This window comes from Lolium rigidum, chromosome 4, assembly GCF_022539505.1.
Source record: "Lolium rigidum isolate FL_2022 chromosome 4, APGP_CSIRO_Lrig_0.1, whole genome shotgun sequence".
Classification (NCBI taxonomy): Eukaryota; Viridiplantae; Streptophyta; class Magnoliopsida; order Poales; family Poaceae; genus Lolium; species Lolium rigidum.
The window spans coordinates 89459788-89479642 of record NC_061511.1 but is presented as its reverse complement, the minus strand read 5'-3'; the positions used below and the strand labels follow the sequence as shown (position 1 = coordinate 89479642).

General features: G+C 44.2%; 1 protein-coding gene across 1 annotated transcript; it reads left to right on the top strand.

The window, feature by feature from the left end:
• Positions 1 to 3015: 3015 nt before the first annotated feature.
• Positions 3016 to 3987, top strand: LOC124648672 (expansin-A8-like). Its single transcript, XM_047188391.1, has 2 exons — positions 3016 to 3142; positions 3362 to 3987. The coding sequence occupies exons 1-2, from the start codon at positions 3019 to 3021 to the stop codon at positions 3985 to 3987; spliced, it is 750 nt and encodes a 249-aa protein (XP_047044347.1). The 5' UTR covers positions 3016 to 3018.
• Positions 3988 to 19855: the final 15868 nt, after the last annotated feature.

Here is a 19855-nt window from a genome sequence, read left to right as displayed (position 1 = left end):
AAACTCCTTTTGTTAAATATAAAATTATTACTGACTGTCCATATAGACCACAATAAAGTGCACACACCGACTCTAATGTGGCCTTTATCTTTTTTTCGCACCCCATTTAACCAATTTCCAAACAAATTTGAGACACTAGAAGGAGGAGGTAAATTAAACGTCATATAAATAATCCTCCAAATGATTTTGGCAAAGGGACATGAAAAGAACAAATGTTGTATTGTTTCATCTTGATCACAAAAACTACATTTAGTGCATCTATGCCAATTCCGTTTGCTGAGATTGTCTTTGGTCAATATAACTACCTTACGTAGGAACCAAATAAAATTCTAATTTTAAGTGAAACCTTGATCTTCCAAATATATTTCTTAAGATAACCTGTGTGTCCATTAAGCAAGTATGTGTACATAGATTTAACACTGAACACACCAGAAGTAGTTATCGACCATCTAAAAGCATCCTCCACATCCGTCAATTGAACTATCATGAGGCGAGTAACTAAATGGATCCATCTACCCCTTTTGTTCCCAGATAAAGCTCTCCTGAATCCTATGTTCAGAGGTGTTGAGCCCATCACATGTGCTACCGTAACATTTGTATGGTTAACAATGTTGTAAAGAGTCGGGTATTGATCATTAAGAGGCAGATCACCTAGCCATGTGTCTTTCCAAAATCTAGTATTTTGTCCATTTCCTACTACAAGAGACCCTCTTTTGAAAAACTCATCTTTGACATTCATTAAACCCTTCAAAAAAGGTGAATCCGTTGGCTTTGCTGTTACTTGAGAAAGTGTCTTAGTTTTCAAATATTTGTTTTGGATCTCTTGCCACACTCCTTCTTCGTTCATAAGCTTGTATAACCACTTGCTTAGCAAACTTATGTTTTTTAGATGTAGCACTTCCACTCCTAATTCTCCCTGATCTTTTGGTCTACGAATAACATCCCATTTTGTTAGTCTATATTTTCTTTTGTGTCCATCGCTTTGCCAGAAAAAATGAGATCTGAAGAAATCTAGCCTCTTTCTTACTCCTATAGGAATCTCTAGATAAGATAGCATAAACATTGGCAAACTTGTGAGAAACGAGTTTATAAGAATAAGGCGATCACCATAGGATAACATTTTCCCGACCCAACAACTTAATTTCTTTTCAAAACGGCTTCTACCGGTTTCCACTCACTATTTTTCAGCTTTCGAAATGAATTGGAATCCCTAGATACTTAAATGGAAGTGAGCCTATATCACATCCGAAAAGATTTGTATACTCACTCTCATCATCTTTCGCTTTCCCAAAACAAAATAACTCACTCTTGTGAAAATTTATTTTAAGTCCAGAAAGCTGTTCAAAAATACAAAGAATCATCTTCATGTTAAGTGCCTTTTCTAAATCATGCTCCATGAAAAGAATCAGTTCAAATGCTCATCAGTAAGTGTTTTATGTACTCAGATTTCAGTATGTAAACTTATGCACTATGACACATATGCTTGATCAAAGTTAAATCTCGAAAAACATGCGCTCCTTATTTTTGGAAATAGCTGGATCATTGCTGAACAAGTTGTTGGTTAAATAAATATTGGAAAGCCTGAATGCCTCATTTACTTGGACTAAGAAAGTGCAAATTATTGAGTGCTTAATTCTTGATCGGTGGATTAAAATGTAGGTGCACATGAATACCAAAGACTTATGTATGTTAGGTGGATATATGCATGTTCTAATTGAAGGCGGCTTACTCTGATCTCATAACAGAGCTTTTGTGGTTGACTACCGCTCAACAACACGATTCCGTACATACACAAATCTGATATTGCGTTCACACTTTCCGGGGGGCATGATTGATTAGAGTCAGACTGCCAGACATGCTCAAAAGCTGTGCTGGAAAATGGTTGCAGATAAATTGTGTAATCAGTGACGTGATAGCAGTTGGATTATTCACATTAGATTTCAAACTCCAAGGAAAATCTAGATAAATTCGCCGTTACCTCCAATGTATTCTGTTAACTGAATTCCTCAACCTCCTTAGGTAGGAATCATTTGATTGTTCGAAAAAAATGAATGATGTGAATAATCATGATTTTCCTTCAAGGCTGGCATAACAATTATCGTAAGCTGTAACACTATTAGCATCAGTTGCTGATCGACAAAGGACGCGCTTTCACACAAAGCACAGCACCATACGCCCAAGTTCTTGTTGGAAGGTTGAAATATCTTGTCATTCCATCAGAATAAACCAAATAACACCATACATCTGTCTAACGAGTTACTAGGAGTACATCCGACTTCGGAGTACAAGACATCCATGATCCATCGACCAAGAAAACTTCTAACTAGGTCTCCTGAAATTTGCTAGGGAAAAGCAGCACATGGGTAATGATATTGTTCAATGCGCGGATAGTTTGTAAGGCTTTAATACAGTTCATTCCGCGTATGCTTACAGGCAAGAAGCCAACCTCAATTCCGATGTAAACATACATGATCATCATTCCAATAATTGTTATGCAGGCCAACTCTAATCAGAATCACCTACAGAATCTCGCTGATATATAACACGCTTTCAGTTATTTAGCACTGTAATTAGGGACGCCATTACCATTGCAAGGCACAAGACGGAAATCTTCAGACTTGCCTGCGTAGCTAAATTACTGCTACTTCTCATCAACCTATTGCCTCTTGAAATATGCTAATTGCGTTGGGTATGACGATACAGTCAATTCCGTGTATGGTATGTTGAAAAAGCAAAAACCAACTGCCATATCTGGGCTAAATAACGGCATATTCCCTCCGCAATGATTAGTAGTACTTTTGACCGATTCGTAGCTCAATCACATGCAACAATCGTGATTAAAATATAATCACAAGTTCAATCTATGGCTAAATAACCGGCCAAGCTTACTCAAGCTCTGATGATTAGAAGCCTATAAATAGGAATGCTATTGCCATTGCAGACAACACCACAAAATACTACAGACTTGTCTACCATAATACCATATAGCCACTACTCGACTTCGGTACTCTCTCTCCCATGGAGAAGCATCTTCTGCTTGTTCTCATGGCCTTGTTGGCTTTCGCATTTAAGCTCTCCGTTGCACAATGGACTCCTGCTACTGCTACATTCTATGGCGGCAGCGACGCTTCGGGCACCATGGGTAAGCTTTCTGTAGCTGATAATACAACACATGAGCTTTCTCCCCGGTTTGGCTTAGTTGTCGTGGCAATCTGCTAATGACGGCAGCCTATTTGTAATCGAATTTGTGGCTTCTCCCCTTAAGCTTAATACAAAACGCGAAAAAAATACAACACATGAGCTCCATAGATTGTTTGGATTTTCCTGTTCTGAACTTGATGCATTTTACACAACAATGTAGGTGGTGCGTGCGGGTACGGGAACCTGTATAACGCTGGGTACGGGACAAACTCGGCTGCACTGAGCACGGCGCTCTTCAACAATGGGGCATGGTGTGGCGCCTGCTTCACCATCACCTGCGACTCGAGCAAAACACAGTCGTGCAAACAAGGCACGTCCATCACCATCACAGCAACCAACTTCTGCCCGCCCAACTACGCCCTGGCCAACGACGATGGCGGATGGTGCAACCCGCCGCGGCAACACTTTGACATGTCGCAGCCCGCGTGGACAACCATCGCAGACTATCAAGCCGGCATTGTGCCCGTCAACTATAGGAGAGTTCCTTGCCAGAGGAATGGAGGCATGAGGTTCACCATCAATGGGCACAACTACTTCGAGCTTGTGATTGTCGACAACGTCGGCGGCAGCGGCGTGGTGGCGCAGATATGGATTAAGGGGTCCAACACAGACTGGATAGTGATGAGCAGGAACTGGGGTGCCCTCCGGCAAACCGGCGCATACCTCAATGGCCAGAGCCTGTCCTTCATGGTAAAGGCTGATGATGGGCGGGTCGTGACGGCGAACAACGTTGCTCCGTCCAACTGGTGGTTCGGTGCCACCTACACTTCCTGGGTGCAATTCTAACATCGACCTTTTGTGGTTGATGCATGGATAAGAGTCCTCGTATAGTCGGCCTAGACTGTCGCTAACGAGTTTGTATTTACTTTCGTTGTTATTTTATCATTAATTTATTTAGAATTTACTAGGAGCACTAAGGCCCATTTCTTTTGGGCTTACTTATGCATAAGCCGGCATATGGGCTTATCTCCATCAGCATCTTTGGTTACTAATGTAATAACTTCATAATTTAGCTTATCAGTTTCAAATTTATTTTCCTGGAAATCAGTTAATAATGCAAATAAATTCTCATGCCAGAATATTTCATAGAAGTATATATTGAAAGCATCAGGGTCTGCTGCATTGTCGGTTTCCATCCCAAAAACAGTGTTGTTCAATTCATTCTAGGAAAATCTCTCAATTAACATGACTATAGCATTTTCATCCATTTTTTCCAGTCATGTGGGACCAAGAGCCACATCTTTATGCTCTGATTTCCAAACAATTGTAGTAAAATTGGTTATACAAGTTTCCAGGTACTCTTGTCCTTCTATCACACCATCTTCTCAATATAGACTTACTATCCTATTTTTCTTCTCCTTCCATTAGCTTTAGCATGGTAATATTTAATGTTACTGTTGGAATAGCAACTGGTATTCACAGAGCGCCATAGGCCAGTATATGTAGATGTGTTACAATGTGCAGGAGAGCCCCTCATATACTGGGGAATACAAGAAGAGGACTATACAACTCTAACACCCCCCTCAAACTCATGGTGGATCAACAACACTGAGTTTGGAGAAAAAGAAAACATGCTGTGCTCTAGTCTGGGCCTTCGTGAAGAAGTCAGCAAGCTGTAGCTCGGAAGGTACATAATGAAGAGCCATAACCTGATGCTGCACAACATGACGCACATAGAAGGCATCAACGCCGATGTGTTTGGTGAGCTCGTGCTTCACCGGATCACGCGCAATGCCGATGGCACCGCATCTGTCCGATAAAAGAGGAGTCGGGGCGTCGCGAGAAACACCAAAATCCGCAAGTAACCAGCGTAACAAAGTCACCTCAGCCGTCAAGAGAGCCATCGCTCGCAACTCAGCCTCGACACTCGAACGAGAGACTGCAACCTGCTTCTTGGTCTTCCAAGCAATGAGAGAACCACTGATGTCTACTCACGCTTCTATTCCCGTAGACGGTGTTGGGCCTCCAAGAGCAGAGGTTTGTAGAACAACGAACAAGTTTCCCTTAAGTGAATCACCCAAGGTTTATCGAACTCGGGGAGGAAGAGGTCAAAGATATCCCTCTCAAGCAACCCTGCAATTACGATACAAGAAGTCTCTTGTGTCCCCAACACACCTAATACACTTGTCAGATGTATAGGTGCACTAGTTCGGCGAAGAGATAGTAAAATACAAGTAGTATGGATGTATATGAGTGGTAATAGCAATCTGAATAAAATATGGCAGCGAGTAAACATGCAACAGAACAGTAAATAAACGGAATTTCGATGCTTAGAAACAAGGCCTAGGGATCATACTTTCACTAGTGGACACTCTCAACATTGATCACATAACTGAATAAACAAATACTACTTTCTCTACACTCTCTTGTTGGATGACAAACACCATTCATTGTGTAGGGCTACAAGAGCACCTCAATGCCGTAGTTAACAAGCTCCACAACATTCGATGTTCATATTTAAATAACCTTAGAGTGCAAGATAGACCAACGCAATTATACCGAGTACTAACATAGCATGCACACTCGTCAACATTAGCTATGAAAGGGGGAATAGATCACATCAATACTATCATAGTAATAGTTAACTTCATAATCTACAAGAGATCACAATCATAACCTACACCAAGTACTTCATGATGCACACACTGTCAACATTACATCATGGAGGAGGAATAGACTACTTTAATAACATCACCAGAGTAACACATAGATGATATTCAACTAGATCACAAAGAGACAGATGAACCACATAGCTACGGTAGAGCCCTTAGCCTCGGGGGAGAACTACTCCCTCCTCATCATGGGAGACAGCAGCGTCGATGGAGATGGCGGTGGTGTCGATGGAGATGCCTTCCGGGGACACTTCCCCGTCCCGGCGGCGTGCCGGAACAGAGACTCCTGTCCCCCAGATCTTGGCTTCGCGATGGCGGCGGCTCTGGAAGGTTTCTCGTACCGTGGCTTTTTCGTCTAGGGTTTTCGCGACGGAGTCCTTAAGTAGGTGGAAGGGCAGCCTCGGAGGGGCCCTGGTGGGGCCACACAATAGGGGGGCGCGCCCCACCCCTTGGCCGCGCCGCCCTGGCGTGTGGGGCCCCCTGGCTCCCCTCTGGTCTCTCTCCGGTGTTCTGAAGCTTCGTGCAAAAATAAGATACTCGGGCGTTGATTTCGTCCAATTCCGAGAATATTTCCGTGTAAGATTTCTGAAACCAAAAACAGCAGTAAAACAGAACCGGCACTTCGGCATCTCGTTAATAGGTTAGTTCCGGAAAATGCATAATAATGACATAAAGTGTATATAAAACATGTGAGTATCATCATAAAAGTATCATCGAACATAAGAAATTATAGATACGTTTGAGACGTATCAAGCATCCCCAAGCTTAGTTCCTACTCGCCCTCGAGTAGGTAAATGATAACAAGAATAATTTCTGAAGTGACATGCTATCATAATCTTGATCAATACTATTGTAAAGCATATGAGTTGAATGCAGCGATTCGAAGCAATGGTGAAGACAATGAGTAAACAACTGAATCATATAGCAAAGACTTTTCATGAATAGTACTTTCAAGACAAGCATCAATAAGACTTGCATAAGAGTTACTCATAAAACAATAAATTCTTAGTAGAAAGCTTTGAAGCAACACAAAGGAAGATATAAGTTTCAGCGGTTGCTTTCAACTTCAACATATTTATCTCATAGATAATTGTCAACACAAAGTAATATAACAAGTGCAATAGGTAAACATGTAAGAATCAATGCACACAGTTGATACAAGTGTTTGCTTCTATGATAGAAAGAATAGGTAAACTGACTCAACAATAAAGTAGAAGATAGGCCCTTCGCAGAGAGAAGCATGGATTACTATATTTGAGCTAGAGCTTTTCATTTTGAAAACAAGAAACAATTTTGTCAACGGTAGTAATAAATCATACTCCCTCCGTTTCAATCTATAGTACCTATAGATTTTCTGCACGGTAATTAGCGCAACTCATCTTTTAACATAAAATCCCCTAAAGAGTCGAACCATGATCTCAGAAATACTCCCGATCTGACGATCCCTCGATCCCGATGTGGAGTCCTTATTTCTAGCTATTCAGCTCATCTCGGTGGAAGGGGTTCTTCGCAAATAAACACATATATACTCTTATATTATGAAACAAATGCAGAAAATCTATAGGCACTATAGATTGAAACGGAGGGAGTATGTGTTATGTATAAGACATCCTATAAGTTGCAAGCCTCGTGCATAGATTACCAATAGTGCCCGCACCTTGTCCTAATTAGCTTGGATTAACATGGATTATCATTGCATAGCATATGTTTCAACCAAGTGTCACAAAGGGGTACCTCTATGCCGCCTGTACAAAGGTCTAAGGAGAAAGTTCGCATTGGATTTCTCGCTTTTGATTATTCTCAACTTAGACATCCATACCGGGACAACATAGACAACAGATAATGGACTCCTCTTTAATGCATAAGCATTCAAAACAGATAATATTCTCATAAGAGATTGAGGATTAATTGTCCAAACTGAAACTTCCACCATGGATCATGGTTTTAGTTAGCGGCCCAATGTTCTTCTCTAACAATATGCATACTCAAACCATTTGATCATGAAAATCGCCCTTACTTCTGACAAGACGAACATGCATAGCAACTCACATGATATTCAACAAAGGTGTAAAAGTTGATGGCGTCCCCAGAAACATGGTTACCGCTCAACAAGCAACTTATTAAGAAATAATATACATAAGTACATATTCTTCACCACAATAGTTTTTAAGGCTATTTTCCCATGAGCTATATATTGGAAAGACAAAGGATAGAATTTTTAAAGGTAGCACTCAAATAATGTACTTTGGAATGGCAGAGAAATACCATGTAGTAGGTAGGTATGGTGGACACAAATGGCATAGTTTTTGGCTCAAAGATTTTGGATGCACGAGAAGTATTCCTCTCAATACAAGGCTAGGCTAGCAAGGTTGTTTGAAGCAAACTCAAGTATAAAACGGTACAGCAAAGCTTACATATGAACATATTGCAAGCATTATAAGACTTTACATCGTCTCCTTGTTGTTCAAACACCTTAACCAGAAAATATCTAGACTCTAGAGAGACCAATCATGCAAACCAAATTTTAACAAGCTCTATGTAGTTCTTCATTAATAGGTGCAAAGTATATGATGCAAGAGCTTAAACATGAGCACAAAAATTGCCAAGTATCAAATTATTCAAGACATTATACAATTACCACATGAAGCATTTTCCGTTTCCAATGATAATAACAATTAACGAAGCGGTTTCAACCTTCGCCATGAACATTAAGAATAAAGCTAAGAACACATGTGTTCATATGCAACAGCGGAGCGTGTCTCTCTCCCACACAAGCATGATAGGATCAGATTTTATTCAAATAAAACAAAAATAAAAACATACAGACGCTCCAAGTAAAGCACATAAGATGTGACAGAATAAAAATATAGTTTCACTAGAGGTGACCTGATAAGTTGTCGATGAAGAAGGGGATGCCTTGGGCATCCCCAAGCTTAGATGCTTGAGTCTTCTTGAAATATGCAGGGATGAACCACGGGGCATCCCCAAGCTTAGACTTTTCACTCTTCTTGATCATATTGTATCATCCTCCTCTCTTGACCCTTGAAAACTTCCTCCACACCAAACTCAAAACAAACTCATTAGAGGGTTAGTGCATAATCAAAAATTCACATATTCAGAGGTGACATAATCATTCTTAACACTTCTGGACATTGCACAAAGCTACTAAAAGTTAATGGAACAAATAAATCCATCTAACATAGCAAAACAGGCAATTCGAAATAAAAGGCAGAATCTGTCAAAACAGAACAGTCCGTAAAGACGAATTTTTTAGAGGCACTTAACTTGCTCAGATGAAAATATTCAAATTGAATGAAAGTTGCGTACATATCTGAGGATCACTCACGTAAATTGGAAGATTTTTCTGAGTTACCTACAGAGAACCCTGCCCAAATTCGTGACAAGAAGAAATCATGTTCTGCGCAGTAATCCAAATCTAGTATGAACCTTACTATCAAAGACTTTACTCGGCACAACAATGCAATAAAATAAAGATAAGGAGAGGTTGCTACAGTAGTAACAACTTCCAAGACTCAAATATAAAACAAAATTGCTGTAGTAAAATAAAAACATGGTTTATCTCCCAAGAAGTGCTTTCTTTATAGCCATTAAGATGGGCTCATCAGTTTTAATGATGCACTCCCAAGAAATAAGAGTTGAAGCAAAAGAGAGCATCAAGAAGCAAATTCAAAACAAATTTAAGCCTAACCCACTTCCTATGAAAAGGAATCTTGTAAATAAACAAGTCATGTAGGCATAATGCAACGAGCATAGGAAAACTAGACAAGCGCACCTTGAAGATTTTCAGCATATAGAGAGGTGTTTTAGTAACATGAAAACTTCTACAACCATATTTTCCTCTCTCATAATGATTTTTAGTAGCATCATGAACAAACTCAACAATATAACTATCAAATGAAACATTCTTATCATGAGTCTCATGCATAAAATTATTACTACTCCCAACATAAGCATAGTCATTCTTATTAATTGTAGTGGGAGCAAATTCAACAAAGTAGCTATCATCAAATATAGGAGGCATAGTATAATCATAATAAACTTTATCCTCCATAGCAGGTGGCACCAGAAGACCACTATCATTATAATCATCATAAATAGGAGGCAAAGTATCATCAAAGAAAATTTTCTCCTCAATGCTTGGGGGACTAAAAATATCATGCTCATCAAAACCAGCTTCCCCAAGCTTAGAACTTTCTATATCATTATCAACAATGGTGTTCAAAGCGTTCATACTAATATTACTACTAGCATGCAAATAAGGTTCCATAGGTTTTTTAATTTTCGCATCAAACAATCCATGTCTTAACTCAGGAAATAGTTTAAAAAGCTCACAGTTGTTTTCCATTATGCCTTACTAGTGTTTAACAAGAAACAAAAAGATGCAATTGCAGGATCCAAAGGAAATAGCTTCGAGCACTCACACACCGGCAACAGTGCTAGGAAATAGTTTAGTAGTCGGAGGATGTGAATACCTTTTACCTTACCTCCCCGGCAACGGCGCCAGAAAATAGCTTGATGTCCACAACTGGCGCGTGGTTGACGTGGGAGGTAGAAATCTCTGTGGTGTAGCTTTCCTTCTTTCCCCGGCAACGGCGCCAGAAAATAGCTTGATGTCTACTCACGCTTCTATTCCTGTAGACAGTGTTGGGCCTCCAAGAGCAGAGGTTTGTAGAACAGCAGCAAGTTTCCCTTAAGTGAATCACCCAAGGTTTATCGAACTCAGTGGATGAAGAGGTCAAAGATATCCCTCTCAAGCAACCCCGCAATTACGATACAAGAAGTCTCTTGTGTCCCCAACACACCTAATACACTTGTCGGATGTATAGGTGCACTAGTTCGGCGAAGAGATAGTAAAATACAAGTAGTATGGATGTATATGAGTGGTAATAGCAATCTGAATAAAATATGGCAGCGAGTAAACATGCAACGGAACAGTAAATAAACGGAGTTTCGATGCTTAGAAACAAGGCATAGGGATCATACTTTCACTAGTGGACACTCTCAACATTGATCACATAACTGAATAAACAAATACTACTTTCTCTACACTCTCTTGTTGGATGACAAACACCATTCATTGTGTAGGGCTACAAGAGCACCTCAATGCCGGAGTTAACAAGCTCCACAACATTCGATGTTCATATTTAAATAACCTTAGAGTGCAAGATAGACCAACGTACACTAGTAGAAAATCTCTCATCAGTACCGGTTCCAGAGGGGCTTTAGTACCGGTTGAGCAACCGGTATTAATTATCCGGCACTAAAGCCCCCCTTTCGTCACCGGTTGCTTACGAACCGGTATAAAAGGGGCCTCCACGTGGGCCACCAGGAGAGCTCAGGGCTAAGGATCTTTGGTACCGGTTGGTAATACGAACCGGTACCAAAGGTTCCCCCGCGGCAGGGAATTTGCCCAAATCTTCGCCGCGGCAGAATTGGTTTTTTAGGGTTTTTGGAGGGGTTTAGGGATATCGGTTTGTTTCATATCGCGTCGATGCACCAGTAAACGCGTTTGGGTTTAGGTAGTACATGAAGATCAAGATGATGCATAGAAAGTTGGTGCATATAATATAACACACATGTTATTGCATAAGATCGCAAATTAAGTAGCACTATGCATGAAGATCGATCTTCATGCATAGTGGTACTCTCCGAGGCGTACTCTATATATGTCTATTACATGTAGCATAGTGGTACTCTTCGAGTCAACTATATATGTAACATGTACATCTTCATTCATAGTGGAACTCGCGAGTGGTGGTATGACGTCCCGAAGGAAAAATCCCGCCAATTCCTCGCCTATTGCTATGAAGCGGTCATCGATTGAGAGCTTGTTCCGCTTTCTTGCCAACTATAAAAGAATAAGATACAAATGAATACATGAAACAACTATTACTGAAACTCAACACAACTTATGATAACAAAACAAATTTGTGAAGATTGTTTTTGTACCTCTTTATTTCTTTCATTATTCGTTCTCTCGTTGACAATTCTGCGGATGTACTCGCAAACGAAGAATCCACAGAGATCGGTCCCCGAAGGTTGTTGCGGGCATTTCTTTACAAGAATATAATTCAATCAAACAATAGTCAAGTATGATAATTAAAAGGTGTGTGGACCTAGGTAGTACTACTTACTTTCGCACGCCATCGCAGCTTTCGGTGTCCATTCACGGGACGTATCTTCCTTGATGAAAGTTTGCCATACGCTGCTCGACAAAAGAAAATGCATAAAAGAGTCATCAATTAGTTCAAAGCAGGAAATTAACGAAACAAACCGATAAGAATTAAAATTACCTTCTGAGCATTAAAAAACAAGACAGGTATAGATCCTTTTTTTTGCTTAGTGAGTCCAAGACTTCAACTTCTCCAATTTCCAAATTAATGACGAGAAGAATAAAGTGAAACCTACGCACGTTTCAATATGTAGTGTCATATATATAAGTCATTAGTTAAAATTTTGACATACGGTGAGCAAAATATAATGTGTTATAAGACAAGTAAGACTCACTCGAAGTTGTAAGGCCAAAGTATTAGCTTTTTGTCACGTTGTCGCTTCAAAAACCTTAGCAAAGTCTGCGGTGTATCCTTGTTATAGAGGGGATTCTCTATGGTTTTAACATGCATTGTGTTCGGGTCAATGAACCCAATATCTGTGATATCGTCCCTTTTGCATTCGAGCATCTTCGATCCGCATAATATAGCGCACAAAAGATTATAATCTGCGGACAATGAACGACTTCTCAAATTAAATAAATAAATCACTTACGTACAATAGCAACCGATGATTGATTTGTCGAGGGCCCGAGATTGTATAACCGAAAGAGTTCGGCGAAGTCAACGTTCACACAAGTACTCCCGGAAGTAGTGCTCTTCCCTAACTCGCACCATGATAGTCTCGATCCCTTCCTTTGAGGCCTTAAGGTACCACGAATGCAAGTTACGCATACATGTTGGTACCTTCCTGAGATTCTCGACCAAATCTTTCCCTTGAACAAACCGATATGCTCGTTCAGCCAAGGCGTAATCGGTTGCGTCTTGTCGAGAACTTTGAACGGTCTTCCCGTCAAACACCTTGAGAGGGGCGACCGATTGAACGGGTTGTTGTCCGAGCTGGTAGACACCGTGTATCCCTTTTATCTCCCCGATACCCGATTGAACGGGTTTTGTCGCCTCGATCATCTTGTCATACGACCTTTCAATAGAACGCGCATAGTCGATGGCGGCGATGGTACAGGGTCATATAGATTGTCAACGGTACGCACAACTTTCTCCCGATCTAGTGTCTTCTCGAAAGGTATCTCCGGCACTTTCGGTGCAAAAATTTCTTCACCTCGGCCCGAACGGCCTCCGCGTTTTCCTCTCGGAGTTTTTTCCCAAGGTAACTTCTCGGTAGGCGGCGCTTGTTTCTCCTTTCTAGCTTTCTTCCTAGGCGGCGTACCGTTCCGCTTAACGGACGCCTGTCTTACGCGGAGGATCTCGAGATGGTGGACTCACGCCGGGGTCCCTCTCGTGTAGGTGTGGACTTGGCTGCTCACTAGGACTACCACCAGGAGGAGTCGATGGCATTTGTCTGCTCATGTGTAGGAGTCGGTGGCCTTTGCAAAAGGACGACGTACTTCTTCGGCCATAGGGCGAAACCGTGCTTGACATCGGCCGTTGTCCTCTCATCTTCACCTCTAGGAATATCAAGCTCCACTTTTTCAAAACCCGAAACAACTTCATCCACCCCGACACGAACACAACCGGGTGGAATGGGCATATGATGGTGCATTGCTCCATCTTCACTTGGGTACACATAGCCGACCGCCACCTTACCGTACGCGGTCCCGATTAACATATGTAGCTCGCAATCTGTCTTCTCCGTGACATAATCCACGGGGTAGCTTCCTCCACATCCGTCAAGATGCGAGGAACCGACACCGCTTCTTCGCCGAGATGGGGCAGCATCGGCTTGTGGATCCCGTAGAAACAAGCGCCGATCAGGTGCCCTCTCGATTTCTCTCAAGAGCCTCCACCCTAGTTAACAATTCCGTTACAATGTCGGCGTCCTTCTTCTTCTTTTCACGAACGGCTTCTATAAGTGTCGCCGCTGTCCGGCCACGCTTCCTTCATGGTGAGACCTGGGCGAGCTCGTACCCGTCCAACATGTTCGGGGTTCCCCGTAGCGAGTGTCAGCTCGTCATTCTCTCGATCGGTAATGTACTCTCCTTTCTCGACCTTTTCAATTGCATCTACAAGCTTCGGTACAATTGCCTCAATTTTTTCCTTCCATTTTCCCTTCGCAACGATCAGCCCTGTCTTTGGGTCCAACCCTGCCCCATGAGCGAACAACCGGAACTTGGACCGTTCGGGCCGGTCCCATGTCCGTGGAGTGATTCCATGATCAATCGGCTTTATTCTCAAACGCCGTCCACTTCGGAATGGCACTCTTGTAGCCACCGACCCCAAATGATGCGGAAGTTTCTTCTTTGCAGCATTTTCGGTATTTTTCTTCGACCGGGACACAAAAGTAGACGATTGGTTATACTCCTTAAATGCGGCCCGATGATCTTTTATCTTCACTAGATTATCATCGAATACCGGATCTTCATTCTTATATTTGTCCCATAAATTTTTCTTGAAGGTCCGGAATTGTATGGCCATCTTCTTCCATGTCCATTCCTTGACTTTATTCTTCTGGCCTTCCGTCATGTCTTCCGGTAGGCTGAACTTTGTCAGTAGCGTGTCCCAAAGAAATTTTTTCATCGTGTCGTTGACATAACTAGCACCACTCTCCGGGTTCTTCGGCTTATGCCACTCTTGAATGTTGATCGGTACATGGTCCCTAACAATAACTCCGGATTGACTTGTAAATTTGCGGCAAAACTCCTTGGGCTGCACTGGTTCACCATTATCCTTGAATGCCGTGAGGGCTAACCTGCCCTCGCCCTTTAGCACCCGCGTCGGGCCTCGTTTTGATCTAACAGACTTGCTCGATGATCCGTAAGGCTAAAAGAAAAAATTATTCGTTAATAAGTGCAATACAAATAAATGAATGCATCTAGGGATGAACATATAGACTAATTGATACATAGATATACACCTCGCCGGAGTTTGTGATGGACACTTCGTTGTCTCTTCTAATTTGTTCGGACTCAAGTCCCTCGCCGAAATCATTCGGAAAGTCTTGGAAATCGTTGTCATCTCCATCGTCGGGTTCCGACCACGGGCACTCTCATAGATCAATTGCTGTCACCGCTTCTTCCCCTCCTCATCTCGGACGAAGGTGCCGTCCTCCATACCTCAATGTCACTACAAAATTAAGAAAGCAATTGTATTTCATTCATCATGTCATGATCATATAACAGATTGCTAGATGGATAACAATTGACTGGATGTCGCGGCGCCACGGTCACGGACTCGGCGTTCCCCCTCCTCCTCTCGCTCTTCTCGACCCTAACACTACTCGGCGTTCCCCCTCCTCCTCTCGCTCTTCTCGACCCTAACACTACTCGGCGGCGCGCCCTCTCGCTCTTCTCGACCCTAACACTACTCGGCGGCGCGCCCTCTCGCTCTTCTCGACCCTAACACTACTCGGCATGACCTTTGCTAAAAATTCGGCAAATATCCCTGCAACTATAACCAGCACTTATAACCGAGACAAATATCATATATTTGCAACAAGCACATCATATATTTGCAAAAACACATCATATATTTGCTAAAAAAAATTCAACCTCGGAACCACAACCATCAATCATACTGATTTCCTGATACATCTAGGAATTTTCTCCAACCTCCTATATCAAATTACATGACTCAAGTTATATAACCAGAGACAATAGTAGCAGCAACAATTGTTTTAAATGAACAATTCCCATCTCAAATTTACAACATCATCTATGCATACTACTAACTACTGCTAACTAAATTTGTGTCAAAACTCAAAACATGTATCACTAATGTACAGGGCGGCACTGCCGGGGTGTGAGGAGCGGCACTGCCGTGGTGTTGTCACCGGCACTGCCGGGGCTTTGCTTGCGCGAGGAGATTGTTGCCGCTCGCCGTGCGGTAGCCAAGAGGATGCAGCGGCGCGGTGTTGACTTTGCAAGGTTGGGCGCGGCCGCGCAGCTCGAGCAATTGGTGGCAGGGGCGCAGTGGAGACGGCTCCGCACTGGTCGAGTGAGGCCGGCGGGGAGGAGCGAGCCACGGCTTGGATGCCGCTCGGGCGATGCGGCCGCATGGGCGGGCCGGGCGGCGGTGGTAGTTGGGGCGAGCTGGTGGGCGGCTTGGTGGAGAGCAGGCGCGGTAGGTAGCGGCGTGGAGGATGGGGCGGCTCGGCCGTCGAGCGTGGTCGGGGCGCGGCGGGCTTGGGCGGGTGGAGCCAAACGCGGCCGGGCAGGTGCTCGCAGGGGCGCGCTAGCTGGTGGCGGCGGCGGGCGGCCTCACACGTATTTCCTCGAACACCCTGCGGGCGTGCGTGAGGGGAGGCCAGCGGCGACCGTGGCGCGGCAGCCGACGCGCGCGCGGGCTCCTCCCGGCGAGGCGCGCGGCACCAGGGAGGCGACGCGAGGGAGGCGAGGGAGGGAGAGGAGGGGGTGCTCACCTCGGTGAGGGCGACGGCGGCGGGGAGAGGTGGAGCGGCGCGGGCGACGCGGCGACGACGGCGGCGACTTCAGTGAGGGCGACGACGGCGGCTACGGCGAGGGCGACGGCGACGGCGATGGCGATGGCGGCCGCTACGGCGACGGCGATGACGGAGTCGGCGTCGGCGACGGGGAGCTCTGCGAGGTCTGGCGCGCGGAAGAAGAAGGAATTTGGGGAAATTTTGCCCCGCGCTAAGTCCTAACTAGGGGGAAACCCCTTTGGTACCGGTTGGTACCACCAACCAGTACGAAAGGTCTTTCGTACCGGTTGGTGGTACCAACCGGTACCAAAGGTTTTTTTTTTGTTTTTCTTTTGTCGTTTCTTTTGTTTTTCTTTTTCTTTTCTTTTTCTTTCCTGTTTCTTTTGTCGTTGTTTCGTTTCTTTTCTTTTTATTTTCTCGTTTCTTTTCTTTTTATTTTCTGTTTCTTTTCTTTTCTGTTTCTTTTCTATTGCTTTTCTATTTCTTTTTTCTATTGCTTTTTTTTTCTGTTTCTTTTCTATTCCTGTTTCTTTTTCTTTATTTTCTATTTATTTTTTCTATTTATTTTTTCTATTTATTTTTTCTATTACTTTTCTTTTTCCTTTCTTTTCTATTTCTTTTCTATTTATTTTTTCTATTGCTTTTGTTTTTCTTTTCTATTTCTTTTCTATTTCTTTTCTCTATTCTATTTCTTTTCTTTCCTCTCGCCACGACGCCGTCCGCACAGAAACTTTCTCCGCCCGACGTCGCGCGGGAAACTTTCCCGCCACGACGCCGCGCGGGAAACTTTCCCGCCCCGACGTCGCGCGGGAAACTTTCCCGCCACGACGCCGCGCGGGAAACTTTCCCGCCACGACGCCGCGCGTGGGAGAAAAAAGGCGGAAAAGAAAGGGCGGGAATGAAATTTTATTACGATTGAACTCGAATTAAAAGTACATAGCTTAACCGAAAATTAAAGATACATGGCCAAATTCTACCGTTGGAGTCATTCGACTCATACTCGTGCCTAGCCCCGTAGTAGTCGCCACCGTAGTCGCCGTATTCGCCGTCATCATCGTCGCCGGCATCGGGGTCGCGGTACTCGAACGTCGGCGGGTGAGCACGCGTGGGCCGGGACCGAGGGTAGCGCAGCGGGGGCCACGGTAGGCCATGACGCCCTGGAGAGTTCGGACGCGCCACCACAGCCCGACGGCCGGCCTCGTTGAAGTTCGGAGGAGGCGGGCTGCCCTCCTCGTGCTCGGCAGCGCCCTCTCACGCCGATTGATGAAGAAGCTTTCCCAAGTCGGGCCGTAGCTCTGGATGCCACCGGGGATTCCTCCGCTGCTCGGCGTGAGCTCGAAGTAGTAGTGGTTCGTGATGGCCATCTCGCGCGCCACACCTAGAGGGACCGGAGGGACCGGTACGCCTCCGACGCTTAGCAACCAGCCTGGCCGGGACGCGGTAGCCCGGCGGGCAGGGGTAGTTCGAGGCGCAAAGCGCCTCCGCCTCCCGGGGGGTTAGAGATGTGATGGAAGCCATGGGAGAGAATGATGAGGTTTGTAGATATGAGTCTAGATGTGATATGTAAATGGTGGCCAAGCCTACATATATATAGTGAAAAAATGGCGGGAAGACAGAGGCGGGAACCGGTGGAAAGCGCGGGAAGAAAATAGGCGGGAAGACAGTATCGAGGCAAACCTTTAGTACCGGCTGGTGGGTGCAACCGGTACTAAAGCTGTCGGCGAGATAAGGACGCACCGCTCGATGAGATATAGTATGTAGCGCACGACGCCCCGTCGGTGGGATAAGGACGCGTGGGTAACCTTTAGTACCGGTTGGTGGGTGCAACCGGTACTAAAGTCAGTCTAGCGGGATAAGGACGCCCCGCTCGATGAGATAAAGTATGTAGCGCACGACGCCCTGTCGGTGGGATAAGGACGCGTGGGTAACCTTTAGTACCGGTTCGTGTCCGCAACCGGTACTAAAGCCGCTCGACAGGATAAGGACGCTCGCCTATAAAAGGAGCATCGATACACCGCTCAACAAGCCAACATGGATGGAGAGTTTCATCACCATGGATGGAGGAAAGGGTTGGGAAATCTCCCGTGGCGGAACTTGTCGAAGATGCCCTTGGTGCACACACCCTATGGCATCTTCGGAAGTTCCGCCTCGGAAAATTTCCCTGCAAGCCCGTGGAAGACTCCATCTCCTCTAACAATGTTGGGAAAGGGTTGGGAAATCTCCGTGGCGGAACTTCTCGAATATGCCCTTGGTGCACATGCCCTATATATGGCATATTCGAAGTTCCGCCTGGAAAATTTCCCCGCAAGCCCGTGACTTAACTAGTAAAACAAGCCAACCATCTCCATTGTTAATATCTTACATACAAGTAACATCATTACACAAAAGTGATTTCCATATTGAGATACACAAGTTATACTCCATCTCCTCTAGTCTTCTCGAGTTTTCTTCGCCCGTTTCCCTTTCTTCTTACTCGCGACGCAACCATGGACAATCTTCATTGTTTAAGATGATGCTTGGGTCAATTTTTACCTTGAAGGGTGGAATATCGTCAAACTTATTATAATCTTCCGACATGTCCGTCTTGTCCTCTACTCCCACGATGTTTCTTTTTCCTCGAAAGAACTATGTGCCACTTTGGCTCATCGTATGATGTGTCCTCTTGCCTTTCTTTTCTTTTTTCGGTTTGCTAGACATATCCTTCACATAAAAACCTGAGCCACTTCATCGGCTAGGACGAATGGTTCGGTGTCGTACCCAAGATTCTTGAAATCCACCGTAGTCATTCCGCATCGCGGGTCTACCTGTACCCCGTCTTTCAAAGTTGAACCATTTACACCGGAACAAAGGGACCTTGAAATTAGGTCCATAGTCAAGTTCCCATATCTCCTCTATGTACCCATAATATGTGACCTTGTTCCCATTGCCATCTTCTGCATCAAAGCGGACACCACTGTTTTGGTTGGTGCTCTTTTTGTCTTGGGCGAAAGTGTAAAATGTGTTCCCATTAATCTCGTACTCTTGAAAAGTCGATATAGTAGAAGATGGTTGCTTGGCCAACAAGTACAGACTGCTCGTCATCCGGTGACATTCATGAGACGTGTTTGCAACCAACCGCTGAAAGTCTTCATGTGTTCTCCATCAATCCAATCTTCACGTTGCTCCGGTATTTAGAGCGTAAGATCTCCTTGTGTTCCTCTTTGTACGGAGCCACCAAGATGGAATTATGTAGAACTCGTGTAGTGTCTTGAGTGAAAGAATGTCCGTCCATACACGTTGCTGATTTCTTTCCTAGCGTGCCTTTTCCACGCAAGTCTCCCTCATAGCGCGATTCAGGAACACCGATCGGCTTAAGGTCGAGAATAAAGTCAACACAAAACTCAATGACCTCCTCTGTTCCATAGCCCTTGGAGATG

Excerpts from the sequence above, each read along its gene's own strand:
- LOC124648672 (XM_047188391.1), top strand. The coding sequence starts at position 3,019 with ATGGAGAAGCATCTTCTGCTTGTTCTCATGGCCTTGTTGGCTTTCGCA. Across the intron at positions 3,143-3,361 it reads CGACGCTTCGGGCACCATGG|GTGGTGCGTGCGGGTACGGG; the intron begins GTAAGCTTTCTG and ends ACAACAATGTAG.